The 16350-nt window shown below is 39.5% G+C and overlaps 1 protein-coding gene across 1 annotated transcript in view; it reads left to right on the plus strand.

Annotated features, from left to right (window-relative positions):
* The window catches only part of LOC139711817 (phosphatidylinositol-3,5-bisphosphate 3-phosphatase MTMR4-like), a 56280-nt gene that overhangs the window by 14609 nt on the left and 25321 nt on the right, over window positions 1-16350 (plus strand). Inside the window, exon 4 of the mRNA XM_071623668.1 lies at window positions 11805-11989. Coding sequence (XP_071479769.1) covers window positions 11805-11989 — 185 coding nt within the window. The remainder of the gene's footprint in view (window positions 1-11804; window positions 11990-16350) is intronic.

The following is a 16350-nucleotide window of genomic DNA, read 5'->3' on the forward strand; positions in this document are numbered from 1 at the left end:
TGCACACATGGGCACACCCCATACATCTGCACAGTTCACCACCATCCCTCCCCCACCCCCAACCGAGATGGCTCTTTACACAGCTTGAGGTTAAAACTGACCGGTCTATTCCATTGAGGGTTACCATCATGTGAAAAAGGACAAGCACACAAGGCTGTTCATTTAATTCCATGGAGTTGATGCCTATGGGTTTGTTGTTAGCCACTGCTTTGAATATTTCAATTGTCACACACTGACATTTGCTGTGTGAATATCTCAGGTATTCTTGGTACGTACGTCAGTTTACAAGGATGCTTATCATACAATGGTACTTGAACAATTGAAGAGTAAGAGCGCCACTAAATGTAGGTCAGTATGACTTATTTGAATGGTTGAATACCCTTTCAGCTCCAACTAGAGAAGTATCCACAATATGAGCAATGACAAATGCAGTACTGTAAAACGAGAAATGTTCGCGTGCATTTTAATTTCGCGTTTATAGGGCATATATCCGTATGCTATTTTTTGTACTCACTTCAGTAGGCCTAATACTACAGTAGCAATAGCAATCCATTGAATGCCATTTACAATGCTTGTGATGAGATATTTTATGAATTACAGATATGATGATGCATTTTAATATTACTCTTGCCTCTGCTACTACTGCTGCAATGTACACTGGTACTAGCGTTCTAATGGTTCTTATTATGGTAATGACAGACATAAGGCCAAAAAAAAAAAATTGTTGCATTGGCGTAACCCGCCCGACCCTAAAAATTCCGCCGACCCCATGTTTTTATGCCTCCGCCACGAAGTGGTGCCGGAGGCATTATGTTTTCGGGTTGTCCGTCCGTCCGTACGTCCGTACGTCCGTCCGCTTTCGTTTGCGCGATAACTTGAGTAATATTGACTGGAATTTTACCAAACTTGGTCCAAGTATAGAGTATGATGGGGCAATTATTTGATTAGATTTTGGGTGAAATCGGCCAAAGGTCAAAGGTCAAGGTCAAATCATGAAATTGTATCCTTTTACACGATAACTCAAGACTGGATCGAGCAAATTTCACCAAACTTTGTGGGAGGATGATGTATGATAGGGCAATTACTTGATTAGTTTTTTGGTTAAATCGGACAGAGGTCAAAGGTCAAAGATCAAGGTCAAATCCTAAAATTTATCTGTTTACGTGATAACTCAAGACTGGTTGAAGCAGCTTTCACCAAACTTGGTCAAAGGATGATGTATGATGGGACAATTAGTTGAGTAGATTTTAGTGACATTGGCAAGAGGTCAAAGGTCAGAAGGTCGAGGTCAAATGCTAAAAATTTTGCTATTTCCCCCATATCTATGCAATGCCCAAAGGTATTTTCTTGAAACTTAGTGTAGACATGTACTACTGCATAAAGATTCTCCAGAGAGAGTTTCATGTCATAAGATCAAAGGTCAAAAGGTCAAAGGTTAGGTGAAAATGTTGCAATATCACTTTTCTTGCAAATGGTTCAATGTATCTTCATGGAACTTAGTACATACGCATGTACTGACTGGCAGGGATTATCTAGGGAATTTAGGGGTCATGGGTCAATAGTCAGGGGGGCAAAGGTCAAGGTCAACTCCTCAAAATTTTACTATTTCCCTTATATACTAGTATATGCAATGTTTGCATTATTAGTTAAAAAACTTAATATATACATGCATTACCTAATGGAGATTCTCTGGGAAATTTCCAGCCAGAAGGTCAAAGGTCAAAGGTTAAGGGTCAAAGTCCAGGTTTCAATGCCCCCCAAAAATCTATTTTGTACTGTAATTACACTCTTTCTTCATACCTTGGAAATTACTCAATGCACAAACTTATAAAAGGGTCCGTCAGAAGTCAAGTAAAAATTCTCAATTCCCTAAATATGTGTACCTGCACTCTTAGACAATTACAAATGTATAGCAAACCCAGTTCAAGGAAAGTGAACATTCAAGATATTTCTGACAAACCTGTCATTTCAATATTTTGCCAGTTATGTGAAACTGTCATCACACATTGTGAAGACATTGTACTACAACTTTGTATACACCTATTGGGAGAATCATGCATTATGGCGGAGGCATCAGTCGCCATAGCGACATTTCTAGTTTTATTATTTTTTTTTGCTATCGATATCAAATATCTTGTTGATTGCGATCGCGATCGCACAAACCCGGAAGTGGAAACGGCTCTGGGGATATCGGATGTTCGAGGGAGAGATCTAGCGCCTCGCATAAGCCTTCCTTGATCAGTACGTCATCTGTTTCCAACACGGACACGTACTCTAACAAGATTTATTCAGTGTATACGTAGCATTCAGACTGCGATGTATTGTGCACAGTTTTGCCATAGGTTTCTTGTGTGGAGAACTTACACGAATCTGTATATGTGGGACTGTAATAGAGATCGCCGTGTGCGATGAAAAGATCGTACATATGGGTCAATTTGCATCTATCTTATCTAAGTCAAAATAGTAAAATATGAAGTGAAAACATTGAGGATAGGGATTTCAACATCTTTAAATTCTGTGAAGGGGTATAATTCCAGTAATATCGGCCTCATAAATAATTTGTAGAATAGATGAACACAGCACATTCGGTGCAGCAGTTGTAACTGTTTACTGAGCTGAGCACGAGTTTTACATGTAAAATGCAGGTAGCAAAAAAAAAAAAAAAAAAAAAAAAAAAAAATCCGCCCGACCGACCCTATTTGAAAATCTCATGTTACGCCAATGCAACAATTTTTTTTTTTTTGGCCTAAGGAGGATGTAGTTCTTTGATTTGGGTAAAGGTGTCTAATTTCGTTATTTCTCAGTGGAGATTTAAAGCTCACAAACGCCACAATACTTCTTGAACACACTAGATGAAGAGCAGTTGTTTCATTGTGCTGGAGACTTAGTGGGCAACCTTGTAGCCACTAAAGTCTCCCTAGTTGTGGAGACGTCTCCTGAATTGGAGCCAAGTCTCTGGGAAGTTTTGAGAGAATCGAACATCTTCAATATTTTTTGGAGACTCTTTCAAGTCTTGACCTGGTCATGGAGATATCTCAGCGATGTCTCCGTGACAACTCCTGCCTTAGGCACGGCCAAGTTGCAGAGACCCATTGGCGACCTTGTCTCTGCAACTGAGATTCAGGGAGGATGTGTTGGGGACATTGTGGCAATGTCTCCACAGCTTCCAGGTATGAATAAATTGTCAGTTAATTTCGAGACATCTGTGAAGTCACCATGTTGTCGCCAACTTGGTGAGAGCGCGAGCCATTTTTTTTTTTTTTTGTCTTTCGAGTCACATGAGTGGCACAAGTCGTGGCAGCCACTCCGATGTCTCCTCTAGTGAGAAAGACCCTTTTGATATGTTGGCAAACTGGACAGGTTGCATCTGGACGTCTCAGTTCACAGCACGTCAGCTTCTGATGTCCAGAAAAAAATGGACTCTTGCTATGCCTGGTGGCACTATGGTGGCACCCAAGCAAATGACCAGTCAGGTGGTGTATGAGCAGTCAATTATTGCTGTGGCAAACTGCAATTTTTGAACCTCTCAAATATTAGCCAATCTTGGTGTAAATTGGGCCCCAAACAATGTACGTTGTTGAAGATTGCCCGACATGTTTCTATAAAAGGAAGTAGTCATTTTTCATGTGAAGTTGGAACCTTGCATGATTGCTCTTGTGTGCACAGCCTGTGGAAGACTGAATGCAGTCAAAGAATTTCCAGTAGAAAAGGAGGATAGAGAATGCCAGTGTGAAAATGATAGCTTTGATCTATAGAATTAAGTCATGGTTCTTGCCCATCAAATACATAGTAGAAAATCAAAAGGTGAATTGAAAATGCAGTGGTGATGCTGTGGCTGTATGGCGGGAAAAGTAGACCTGTTTATGGGTAAAGGGTGTGTGTGAATGCTTCACAGAGTGCATGGAGTACTGTAAAGCCCACAAACTCATGAATCTTTTCTATCAGACTAATATTGGGTGATTCTTTGAGTGGTTAAAAAACACAGCAACAAAACAGTCTGTTCTTACTACTGCAGTCATAAGTTAATCCAGCTAAATAAAGAGGTCTAAAAACTTCCAAGATGTCACATCTTCCTCCCAACCCCCTTCTTTAAGGTCATCCAAATTTCATATTCTTTGCTTTTCTGTTGTCATTACTCCAGTGGCTAGTGCAATGTTATAACAGTGATCAGATACAACTTACCATGGTACATACAATTACAAATGCTGATGATCATGATGACAACAATAGAAGTATGATTCTTCTAGTTGTTATTATTATTTAGCTGTGTAAATATTTTGTTGGAGCAGAGTCTTTAGCACATATTGTAATTTGCCAATAATTTGCTGTACAGGTGTGTATACAACGTGACTGAATGTTAGCCGGGCTCTTGACTATGACTACATATGATAAGTAGAGGAGCATGAAGGCTGTAGGGCTGGTGTCGCAGTAGCTGTGGTCAGACACTACACGAATCTGTACACAGTTTACTTCAAGTTAATTTCCAGAAGATTGACCATACAATCACACTACCGACAAAACTATGCTCGTATACATTGCAGGGAATAATTTTCAAACTCAAATTTGATTAGCAATTTCAGCTGATGAACAATATTTCACATGGTATCCTGTACATTTCTATGGAAGAAAACTGCTACACAAAAGATAGTTTGTGTAGCAGTGGTGTAAAAGTGCATAGCAAATTGCGATGCGATACCAGGAAAATTATTCCCTGCATTGTACGTGGTTTGAGTGATGCGAAACTACCCATGATGTATTTCTCCAACATTTGTGCTCCACAGGGCCAAAAACCGAGCACCCTCTGTGAATATAAACTGTAGGCGTTCAAGAGTGTGCAGAATACGACATGAAATTGATCTAGTCACGTGACAAACTTCTTCAATTTTCAGCAGTGCGTGGCCACACTATATAAAACTATGTATACATGTAATTTTGCAAGAATTGTAAAACTTCGTAAAATTTGTACATGCAGGAAGTTTCAGTGGTAACTTTCTGAGAAGTTTGCGGTCAGACAGCCCAAACCACACGAAGTAAAATATCGGGTAGTGAAACTATAGTGGGGTTCACATGCATAGCCCTAAACTTGAACTTTCACTTGTGGTTTCGAAACTTTAAGTTACCTTTCAGTTTAGAGTGCCTGTGAACAACCCGTGGTTTTGTAACTTCAAGTTAAAGGACAAGTTCACCTTCATAAACATAAGGATTGAGAGAATGCAACAATATTAGTAGAACACATCAGTGAAAGTTTGAGGAAAATTGGACAATCGATGCGAAAGTTATGAATTTTTAAAATTTTTGTGTTGGAATCGCTGGATGAGGAGACTACCACAGCTTGTGAGTCATTTGCGTACAACAGTATAAAGAAAATGTATAAGAAAATTCAACATATTTTCACTTTTTTCACATAATGAAAGAGCACTTGACTTGCCTCTTTCTAAAGGCAGGGGGAATAATATTACCCATAACATTTGTCGGTAACGAGTCAGGGGAATGTGTACTTTTTTCAAAAGATGGAATTTTGAAAAATTCTCTTTATATTTTCCTTATATTGTTGTACGCATGTGACATCGTACACTGCAGTAGTCTTCTCATCCAGCGGTTACTGCACAAAAACTTCAAAAATTCATAACTTTTGAACCGATTGTCTGATTTTCCTCAAACTTTCAATGATGTGTTCTACTAATATTGCTACTTTCTCTCAAACCTTATGTTTATTAAGGTGAACTTGTCCTTTAACTTGAAGTTACAAAACCACAGCAAAATCTTAAGGTTAGCGCGATAAACTACAAACCGCGGGTGGTCTCCATTGAAGTTAGCGGACATGTGGACACAACAAACCTTGAAGTTTCGAAACTTAAAGTTTAGTGTGACCTCTCCCTCCACCGTGTGTTTCCGGGTCAGCTCTGAGTTCTTTATCAGCTTATTAGTACGGTAGCCAGCTGCAGCAGCTACCTGCACCGCACGTACCCAGGCCCCAGGCTAGCACTATGTTTGAGCTGGAAGATATCCCTCCCAAAGAACTTTTTCTTTTCTTTTCTTTGTGGTGATGGAAATAAATAAACTGTTGAAAAAAAAAAGAAAAAACGACTTGGAAGTACAAAATACGTCTCACCTTCTAAAGCATCTAAATTTATGGCATAATTAAGAACAAATGCAAGCAAAACTGCCCAAGTAAGTAGAGCGATATGGCAGGACCAGGTATTTGTTGCTTGTAGCGCTAGTGTAGCGGTTTACGGCTCTATCAATTTTCCAGTGCGACCTGTTCGAGTTTCGTCTGAAGCACTCGGCAAGGGTATGCACGTACTACTTCCGGTATTATCCATGATGTCATGATTCACTCGAAGTTAGCAGTGTAGTCTAAATGCGCGTGAACCCCGCGGCGTTGTTGTGTGAGGATCGTGGTTTTGAAACTTCGACGATCCCAAACTTTAAGTTTCGTAATCATGACAGTATATGTGAACATAGCTATTGTTAGGTACAATGTATGTAGGTTGTATAGTGTAACCACTGCTATAATATCTCTCAGACACAGTGAGAATGGATACACAAAAAGGTGAAGTATTGCTTGGACTATAGCCAAAAAATTGTTGTTAGCAGAGTGGTTAGACCTTGGGGCATTTCATGAAACGTTTTGTCCAATCTCAGCCAATCAGATGCAAGGATTTCAGTAGCTTATAACAGTTTGTCGGGAAAAAAATATTTGACAATCTCAGGCTTCATGAAATGCCTCCCGATGGAAAACAATTTGTTTGTTGCATTCTATGCTCTTACACATTCTATTCATTTGCAGAAATTGAGATTAATTCTCTGCTGTGGTTTTGCTGATTATGAAAACCTGTAAAAAGTAGAGAAATAACCATGTTGCTTTTGTTGACTAGGATGAACATAACATGTACTTGTGGTTTAGAATCCTGGAAATGAATGAAATAGCCTGATACACAGAACATGTGTTAATGCTCCGTTTGAAGAGTTTGATTGCAAAAGGGGTTAAATGCCATTTTAAACATTTTGAAGTAAGTCTGTCATTAGACAAAGCAAAATAAAACATTTCCAGTGATACCTCACTGGTTATTTAACAGGGAATATTATAGAAGGGACAATGTATGATAAGAAATATCCCCAAAGCCCAAAGTTTCTCAAAGGCATAATTTACCATTTGCAGATGAAACAAGAACCCGCCATAAGTACATCAAAGTAGTTCTAAAATGTGAGTTGGGGATAGAAACAACCAATGTAAAAATTTGAACCAGTATAATCGATGTTAAGTATTGTTAAATATACAAAATGTGAACAATGCTTATAATAAGAATGTTTCCAAATTAAACTGTCTACAGTTATGGTTTAATGAGAAAAACAGTGATATCTCCTTATACTTTAGGCTTTGTTGCAAAAATTTTATATAGTAGGATGTTTTGTGATACAACTGACCTGCACATATACATCAAAAGTGATATCTTGAACATTTTTTAAATCACTGCTCCCAAAGGTAAACAGGACCACGTTCTTTGTTTATTAGCTGCTTTAATAGCAAATATCTCAAATTTACAAGAATGGAATTACCTCTTTTTGCAATCAAACTATTCATTTGTGTATGGTATTCAGCCACAGATCGAAAGGTACTGATATGAATCACTCACTGAGAGCTAGAGATAAATCCCATCGGTTTTCACGTCAGCAAGCCTTGCCATGTGATAGATTTCCGCACACTCAGTATTCAGTCATCCCAACCACATGAATGTTTACACATCTTGCTGGGAGGGCAACTAATTAAAATATTCTTGCCCCATTAATGAGGATGGTATCACAGTCGTCGGTCCCAAACATTAGAATTGTTAAAGAGCAGCTCTCTTGTTTGTATGATGCAAGACACCTAATGCTCACATTTAATGATTATTGTACATATAAAAATATTAATGTTTTTGTCTCTTTTAAAAGGATATTGTAGTGGACACACATTAAAAACAAAGAGAGAAAGAAGACATGCTCGTCAGGACAAGATTTTCACATTCATTGACATTTAATGCATTTCACTTCAATATAAAAGCAAAAAGAAAAGGAACTTCAATATGACACTTGTTGTAAGTTTAAAAATGACAACAGTATTGAATGTGTACCATTCTCACTGGCAATCACAATTTCTGCTTGCATGGACTGATAAATTTATGTGGTATTATTAGATCAAGTCAATTGTGAGTGATTTCTTTGAATGAATGTGTTATTCTAAACAAAATTTATTATATACATCCTGGCTCCAGTATGCATGTTCAAAAGATGTGTATTAATCATTAAAGATATAACAAAAAATAATTACCAAACAAAAGTATTTACATTAACCAGCAAACAAACATAATGAAAGTTCCAGCAGTGTATGAAGTGAACTGTTGTAGTCTCTCTGAAAGTTGAAAAAGAAGGGAAGTGTAGAGCGGAAAATAGAAGAATAAGCCAGTTTGTAGCTCCAACTTGCACGTGAGCAGAAAATGGTAATTTGCACCATAAGGTTTGGTTTCATTATACAATTCACCGAGATGAACAACTGTGCTGTTATGATTATTCATGTTATCCTGATAAATGGTACTTGCCAGCACATCCACTTTAACATTTTTAGCTCACCTGAGCCAAAGGCTCAAGTGAGCTATTGCGATCGCCCTTCGTCCGGCGTCCGTCGTGCGTCGTGCGTCGTGCGTCGTGCGTCGTCCGTCGTCCGTCGTCCGTCGTCCGTCGTCCGTCGTCCGTCGTGCGTCGTGCGTAAACTTTTTACATTTTCATCTTCTTCTTGAAAACCCCAAGACCGATTTTCATCAAACTTGGCAGGTAGCATCCCTAGGGGGTTAGGAACTCAATTTGTTAAAATAGGCACCATGCCCCACCCAGGGGGCCCCCAGGGGGGCCCAAACCCCCCAAAATTAAGGAATCTGTAAAAATCTTCTTCTCTAGAACCAGAAGTGATAGAGCTAAGTTAATACTATGAGTTAGTACATTGATGACTGTAGTTTCAAGTTTGTTCATGGCAGAATCAGGGGTGCCCCCCTTGGGACCCAGGGGAGGGGGGTGGGGAGGGGTTCTAATGGGGCCTATATTGTACATTTTCATCTTCTTCTTAAGAATCCCATGACCCATTTTCACCAAACTTGGCAGCTAGCATCCCTAGGGGGTTAGGAACCCAATTTGTTAAAATGGGCACCATGCCCCACCCAGGGGGCCCCAGGGGGCCCAAACCCCCCAAAATTAAGGAATCTGTAAAAATCTTCTTCTCTAGAACCAGAAGTGATAGAGCTAAGTTAATACTATGAGTTAGTACATTGATGACTGTAGTTTCAAGTTTGTTCATGGCAGAATCAGGGGTGCCCCCCTTGGGACCCAGGGGAGGGGAGTGGGGAGGGGTTCTAATGGGGCCTATATTGTACATTTTCATCTTCTTCTTAAGAATCCCATGACCCATTTTCACCAAACTTGGCAGCTAGCATCCCTAGGGGGTTAGGAACCCAATTTGTTAAAATGGGCACCATGCCCCACCCAGGGGGCCCCAGGGGGCCCAAACCCCCCAAAATTAAGGAATCTGTAAAAATCTTCTTCTCTAGAACCATAAGTGATAGAGCTAAGTTAATACTATGAGTTTGTACATTAATGACTGTAGTTTCAAGTTTGTTCATGGCAGAATCAGGGGTGCCCCCCTTGGGACCCAGGGGAGGGGGGTGAGGAGGGATCCTAATGGGGCCTAAATTGTACATTTTTATCTTCTTGAGAACCCCATGACCCATTTTCACCAAACTTGGCAGGTAGCATCCCTAAGGGGTTAGGATCTCAATTTGTTAAAATGGGCACCATGCCCCACCCAGGGGGCCCCCGGGGGGCCCACACCCCCAAAATGAAGGAATCTTTTAAAATCTTCTCTAGTATCAGAAGTTATAGAGCTAAGATAATACTATGAGTGAGTACATTAATGACTGTAGTTTCAAGTTTGTTCATAGGAGATCCAGGGGTGCCCCTCGGGGAGGGGGGGGGGGTGGTTGGGAAGGTCCAAATGGGGGCCTAAATTGTACATTTTCATCTTCTTCCTGAAAACCTCATGATGGATTTTCGTCAAACTTGGCAAGTAGCATCCCTAGGGGATCAGGATCACAATTTATCAAAATGAGCACCATGCCCCACCCAGAGGGCCCCAGGGGGCCCCAATCCCCCCAAATTAAGGAATCTTTAAAAAAATGGGACCTTATTGTACATTTTCATCTTCTACTTGAGAGTGCCTGGTCAAATTTTGGTAGAGCTGTGAATAATTTAGATTAGTGACTGCGTGAAAGGTGAACTTGCGATACTCAGGTGAGCGCTAGACCCGCGGGTCTCTTGTAATAGAATATAGTTTGTCCGATACATAAGGGCAATATAATGAAAAGGATGCTTCCCAAGTGTTATTTGATGTACAGTTCTGCTCATGTGTTCTATGCAAGTTCATTCTTTCTTTGAACTTGATTGATGAATTCCATTAATTGTTAACGTCAGGCAAGCTTATGCCTTGCCTTGCTTTGAAAACAGCAAAGTGTCTTTACCAACTGAAAAGAAGAAAAAGAAAAAAAGGTCATTTGTACCAACCTGCACATGAGCTAACTACGAACTTGCTTATTGTTCGACAGATCTGTGTCACACACTGTACCTGCTACCCCTGAAAAAAGCCCCAGCGAGCAATTTCCAGTTGAGCATGGCAACCTCACGTAGCAATGATCACGCTGTGTGCTGACAATGTATTGTGTTTGAGTTCAGCAAGGAGTGTGGTTTGATGCAATACCAGGCATGCACAGCAGACAAAAATAGAATTTACAGGTGTAGATTACATGCCGGAATGCATTACCTCTTGGGGATTCATGCTTAGTCCAAATACTCCAGGTGCCATGTATTGAAGGCTTAATGATATGTACGCTGCAGTTCTAATGCTGCAACTGCTAATAGGCGTTTTCACATCAGCCCGATAAAAATCCAAGCTCGAGATATTTTTCGCAGAAAATAGTCAGCAAAATAGTGCGCTATTTCAAAACATCGGGCTGATGTGAAAACGCCTAATGAGTAAAATTTGAATTCTAAATATTGATACTTGGCTGGTTACCGGGTCCTCGTGGAAACGGTTTCATTAATATTGTAATACATGTAAAACTACAACCTGCTTGTTGTGACATGTGCTTGTGCTTACAGTAAATGTTTTTTTTTTGTTGATGTTTTTCCACTATTCCTGCAAAAGCACATTGCTACTTGTTGGAAATGTTTACATCTTTATTTTGCGGTTGCGAGGATCTGATAATTGTTTGATCATCTTTCACGAAACAAATAAGAATAAGTAACAAGTGACAGTAGTAATGATAGTGCCACTGAATGTTTTTACTCGTTGATTCCCAGTTCATTTAAATGAAAAGTGTGTTCTGCATTTGAAGTACACGTGCCATGGTACTGTACTAGCATGAAGTCATGCCCCAGATGTATCACTACATCATGGCTCATGCAGCGTACTAGACCTACAGTCTTAGTATCTAGTTGCTTGCGATCCATCCCGTGCTGGCATTGCTTGATTTTTTTTGAAATGATACATATCTTCACGCTTTGTTCATTTCACACTGTTTTTATATTCGCATGTTGTTATTTTTGCATTCCAAAGGCAACTCGAAAAATTAAGACCACCGTGAAAATTTCAGCTTGTACGGTATTTCATGAATGTATAAATTTGCCATGCATGGGATTAATTGATAAAATGGCGACTGTGACTAACTTCTTCCTTTTACCTCTACCCCCTTACTCCATTCTCCTGTCCTCGTCTGCACTAGATGTCAGTTTGATACCAGTGACCAGTGTCAGGAGTGGCTATATCGCATCGTCAAGGCCATCGAAGCCCCCGCCAAACTGGAGGACATCTTCGCCTTTTCCTTCCATGCCTGGTGCTTTGACTACCTTCATCGGGATGGGGATCAGGATGCCCCCCCACCCGGCGTGTGCTTTTTGGAAGGGACAGGTGAGTGTTGTACTGTGGAGGAATGCTTTTCCATATGCTGTAACATGAGGAATGTTTGCATGCATTTTAATTTCACGAATTTTGCAAGAGCCAAGATTCGCAAAATTAAAATGCATGCGAAAGTTCTTGTCTACACTATGAATGTTAGAGGCATCTCGCAAAAATTTTGTGCCGTGAAAAAGGCTGTCAGCTCCAAATCGCGAAAACTTCTTGCCGCGAAAATATTGTGTTTTACAGTACTGTAAAAGCGGAGACATTTGGGGTACGAAACTTTCCCAAATAGCTAGTTGCATTTAACACATTATAATAGACAAACACTTGCACATTATGCATTCTGATTTCATAAATCATGGCTCCTCGCAAAATGCACAGGAAATATCTTGGTTTACAGTACCGTATTTGTGGATAAACTCGGTCTAATGGGTTCACTCAGCCCCTATAGGACCCCATCACAAGGGCCAGAGTTTTCCTGATCTGGTATAGGCTGAGTTTACCCACAAATACAGGTAGGCCCATACATGTACCAGTATTGCAATGGACGCTCAGTAATGGACGCAGCTGCCAGTGTCTACCAAGCTGTTGTCTCCTTTGCTTGTAATTCCCTTTCTTCTTCAGCTTTTATCCATGTACAAATCAACATTGAATACAATCTAGTTCAGGATAAAATAGAACTGGAGGTATGTATGCTGCTCTTGTGTGTTGTAGGATTGGGCATATATTTTAGTTATAAACGCAAAAGAAAAAAAAAACACCCAATAGTAAATCATTACATGACAATGATAAATTACTAGTCAGTGGCAGAGACTCCTACTACCATGTATGCTGATTGTAGCACATTGATGTTTTATGCACAAGTGAATACAAGTTGATCTCAAACCAGAATGACTGGTTTTAACAGTCCCAATATTGCTGCCAAATAACTTCGACTCAAATGCCAAGGGGTACAGTGTAAATTGAGGTAAAAATCTGTGATGTTCAGATGATGTAAGATTGTCTCTAGGTTTTGTCTGCTATGTAGTCATTGATTTACAACTGAGCAGGCATATGGAGTAGGTTCTTGTGGGTGTCAGGTAGCGTGTGGTGTGTTAAACCCACCAGCTCATTTTACAGCATCCAGTTTGGACTTGTCATACATTATGTACAAATTGTACTTCCTTGAAGTCATGCCTTGTCAGTTGTGCAGATCAAAATTCAGATCAAATGGGTTGAGCTTTCTGGTTGAAAAACAAGAGTTACGTTGTAGAAATTGACAGTAAACTTGTTCAAATTCAGGCAGAGGATGGGATTGTAAGGCATATGTATGCCACAGATTTTACCTCCCGGTAAACACTGTGTTTCCTCAAATTTGATGTACTCTTGTTGCTTGGTGAAAATCTGTAGGATAAATATTAAATGCTTGATTTGCTGTGCTAGCAGAGCTTGTTTAGCAAATAACTCGTCCCTCATGCAGGGAACTCTGGTTTGTGAAATCCCATGAAACCTACCTCGGCTTCCCTTATGAGAGTAAATATTGACCTAGCTTTGATGATTTCTGCATCTAAAATGGAAGAGTTCAGCTATCGTCTGCAGATTTTTTTTCTTTTTTTTGTTGTTGTTGGTATGGAGCAACTGACATTTGTACATGTAGATTGAAAGCAAGGTTTTCCAAAGCAGTCTTCGAAAAAAATTATTCTGGGTAATATGATGTAGAATGCTTGAGCAGTAGTACAAAGATTGACAATGAGAAGAACTGAGAAAATCAAAATCATTGGCTAGACCTCCCCCCCCCCCAATTTAAAAAGACATACCAACCAACAATGACAAGAAATCAACTGAGCCTCATCTAGAGCAGATACTGTATGTTCCAGTATCATGATCATCTGGCTTCAAAAATCTCTGTGTCCCTGATATAAAATTTCCTGCAGTCTGCGTACATTGCCAGATTTGAAGTCAATAGATTTGCATAAGTTTTATACTTTTTAGATGATTCATTGTACATGCAGTACACATGTACAGTACTATAGGTATATTCATGTCAACATTTTCGGTGTGTGCATATAAAATGTGGGCATTTGTTGTGTGCATTAATTGATATTCAAGCCATAAGAATATGTCAACTGTTCACCTTATCAGACTGTTGAATCCACATAAAACTAAATATACTCACTATATAAAATGACTGTGCGGATTGCAAAATTACAATAAAAACTGTTTGTGAGCTGAATCTATGTATTTATTAAGGATTCACAGTTATCCTTACAATACAAGTTTGATATCATGGTGGAGAGAAATTAGGATAAATATGCATTCAGGCATGTCAAGATTAAAATGAAAACATAATTCTAGTAAGCATTTGAGAACCCATCTTGCACCATTGCATATTGCTTGCAGTATATCAAAAGAGTCTACCAAGAAACTTGTCTGGCTGACGCGATTTGCCAAGATGATGAGTATTTTGAGATCAAAAGTGTAGAATAGTAGAAGTTGGTATAACAAATTTTATTCCAGAAGGATCCAGGCTAACACGGTCTCGAGGACAACTTGGCCTTATTTCAGATAATTCTAATACACGCAGTTTGTGATCACCATATTTCATACATAGGCGCACGTTCATTTTGTATGCGCGCATTGTATCAACTCTGCCCATAACTGCGACAAGCCAGAGCGCGAAGCGCTCCCGTAGTAAAACACTGTAGAATTGAGAGGAACAACTCTGCCCTGCCGTCAAAGCGAGGCCGAGTTGTCCCCAAGTCAGAGTAAGCCTGACCTCGATGCGAACCTTTCTAGTTTTTTTTTTTTTCATTTTTGTTGTTACCCAATGAATATCTTACGTTTCATTACAGCATTATTCCACACATTTCTTAGGCATACGTGTACATTTTGGAGTGAAATTTGACAGTTCTGCAGGGGTACCAGAACTACATGTTTTACCTTTACACTGTAAACAGCAACAGAGATGGGTGTATATTTAAGGAATTATAGCACAATGATAATTTTATTGTGGGGGGTTGATAAATACCTGGGAATACTAGTATTTGCTGATTGTGAAATTCTTTAGCATTACCTTTTACCCTAGGCTGAAGAAGTGACAGTGCCGGTTTGTGTCAGATGTATCGAGACAATCATGTGCCAATTTGTCAGAGTGCTGAATCTTGAGTGCATTGTGTGCATACCTTGAAAGCAAAAGCAGTCTTGTATTTGTAACAAATTTATATGTGCACAAGCTACAATGCGTATTATTGAGCAATAGTATAATCTATGGTCAAATGAAGCCTCTTTAATTATTCAAACCACAGATTAACCCTGTGTTTATGGTATTTTGATTTGTTATTGTTGCTAGTGTTTAATAGAAAAAGAGTCTATACTGTTCCATTTTTTGTTGCATTCTGTAAGTTTTTAGATTTTTTTGGTGTAGTTTAATCATGAAAGAGGCAAGGTGCCTCTGTTGTGATAGCATTGTCCCCAGTCCCCCTTTGTTTCTGATTATGATGATGAGGATGGGAGGGAGGGGGGCACATAATGGCAATGCACACTGCCGTAATTGTTGCCATGCTTGCATGGTCATTACACTGCACCTCTACAGCAGAGAAGTATTACAACGTGGCAGCAGTTGATGGGTCCCGAATCTGCCAGCTCATCCTATATTACAGTCTTATGATAAACACTGGGCGGCCGTTTTTCTTTTTCCTTTTTTTTTTTTTTTTTAAATGGTCTGCCCAGACTCATACTTCGGCTTCATGTACGGAGTGGAGAATTACAATCCTCTGAGTCATGCAGTGTAGATTATACAGAGATATGAATATTTAATTACACATCTCGGGTTCCAGGGGTCAAAATTACAATGTGGCGACACAGCTGCGGGGTAGACATCACTTTGGGTTGGGCTCGGTTCGTCTGTGCCTGCAGGTTCTGTGCAACAAAGATGCATTGACAGGTCCTCCCCAGCTGAGCGTACAAATTCCCAGCCATTTTATCTGCACAAACTGTGATTTCTTTTTTCTTTTTGCTTGAGATTTAAGGTGTGTTGTACAATGTGTAGATTATATGTGAATGAAAGAGAGATATTGTCATTATATCATCTGTCCAGAAATAATGTTTTTATTTTTGCCCTTCTGGCATGATATCAAAAGTTCCATCATGGTTGTTTGATTAAAGCAATTTAAATGCAACTGAACTTGTCCAAACCATGTGTATGTAAACTTTGTAGTTTCAGTACATTTATTCCAGTTTATGTATTGTGTATGATATCAGCTCATGTAGTGAGAAGAAATTTTTTTGCAAAATTAGCTAAAATGGTCTCAACTTCGACGATTAATGGCACGTCAGTACAGTGTATTACATTGCATTTATTTTGATAAAAGATTGAAACCCAGCTGCACTGC

This window comes from Diadema antillarum, unplaced genomic scaffold (genome assembly GCF_040938485.1).
Source record: "Diadema antillarum isolate AM-2024a unplaced genomic scaffold, OU_Dant_1.0 seq00001706_RagTag, whole genome shotgun sequence".
NCBI lineage: Eukaryota > Metazoa > Echinodermata > Echinoidea > Diadematoida > Diadematidae > Diadema > Diadema antillarum.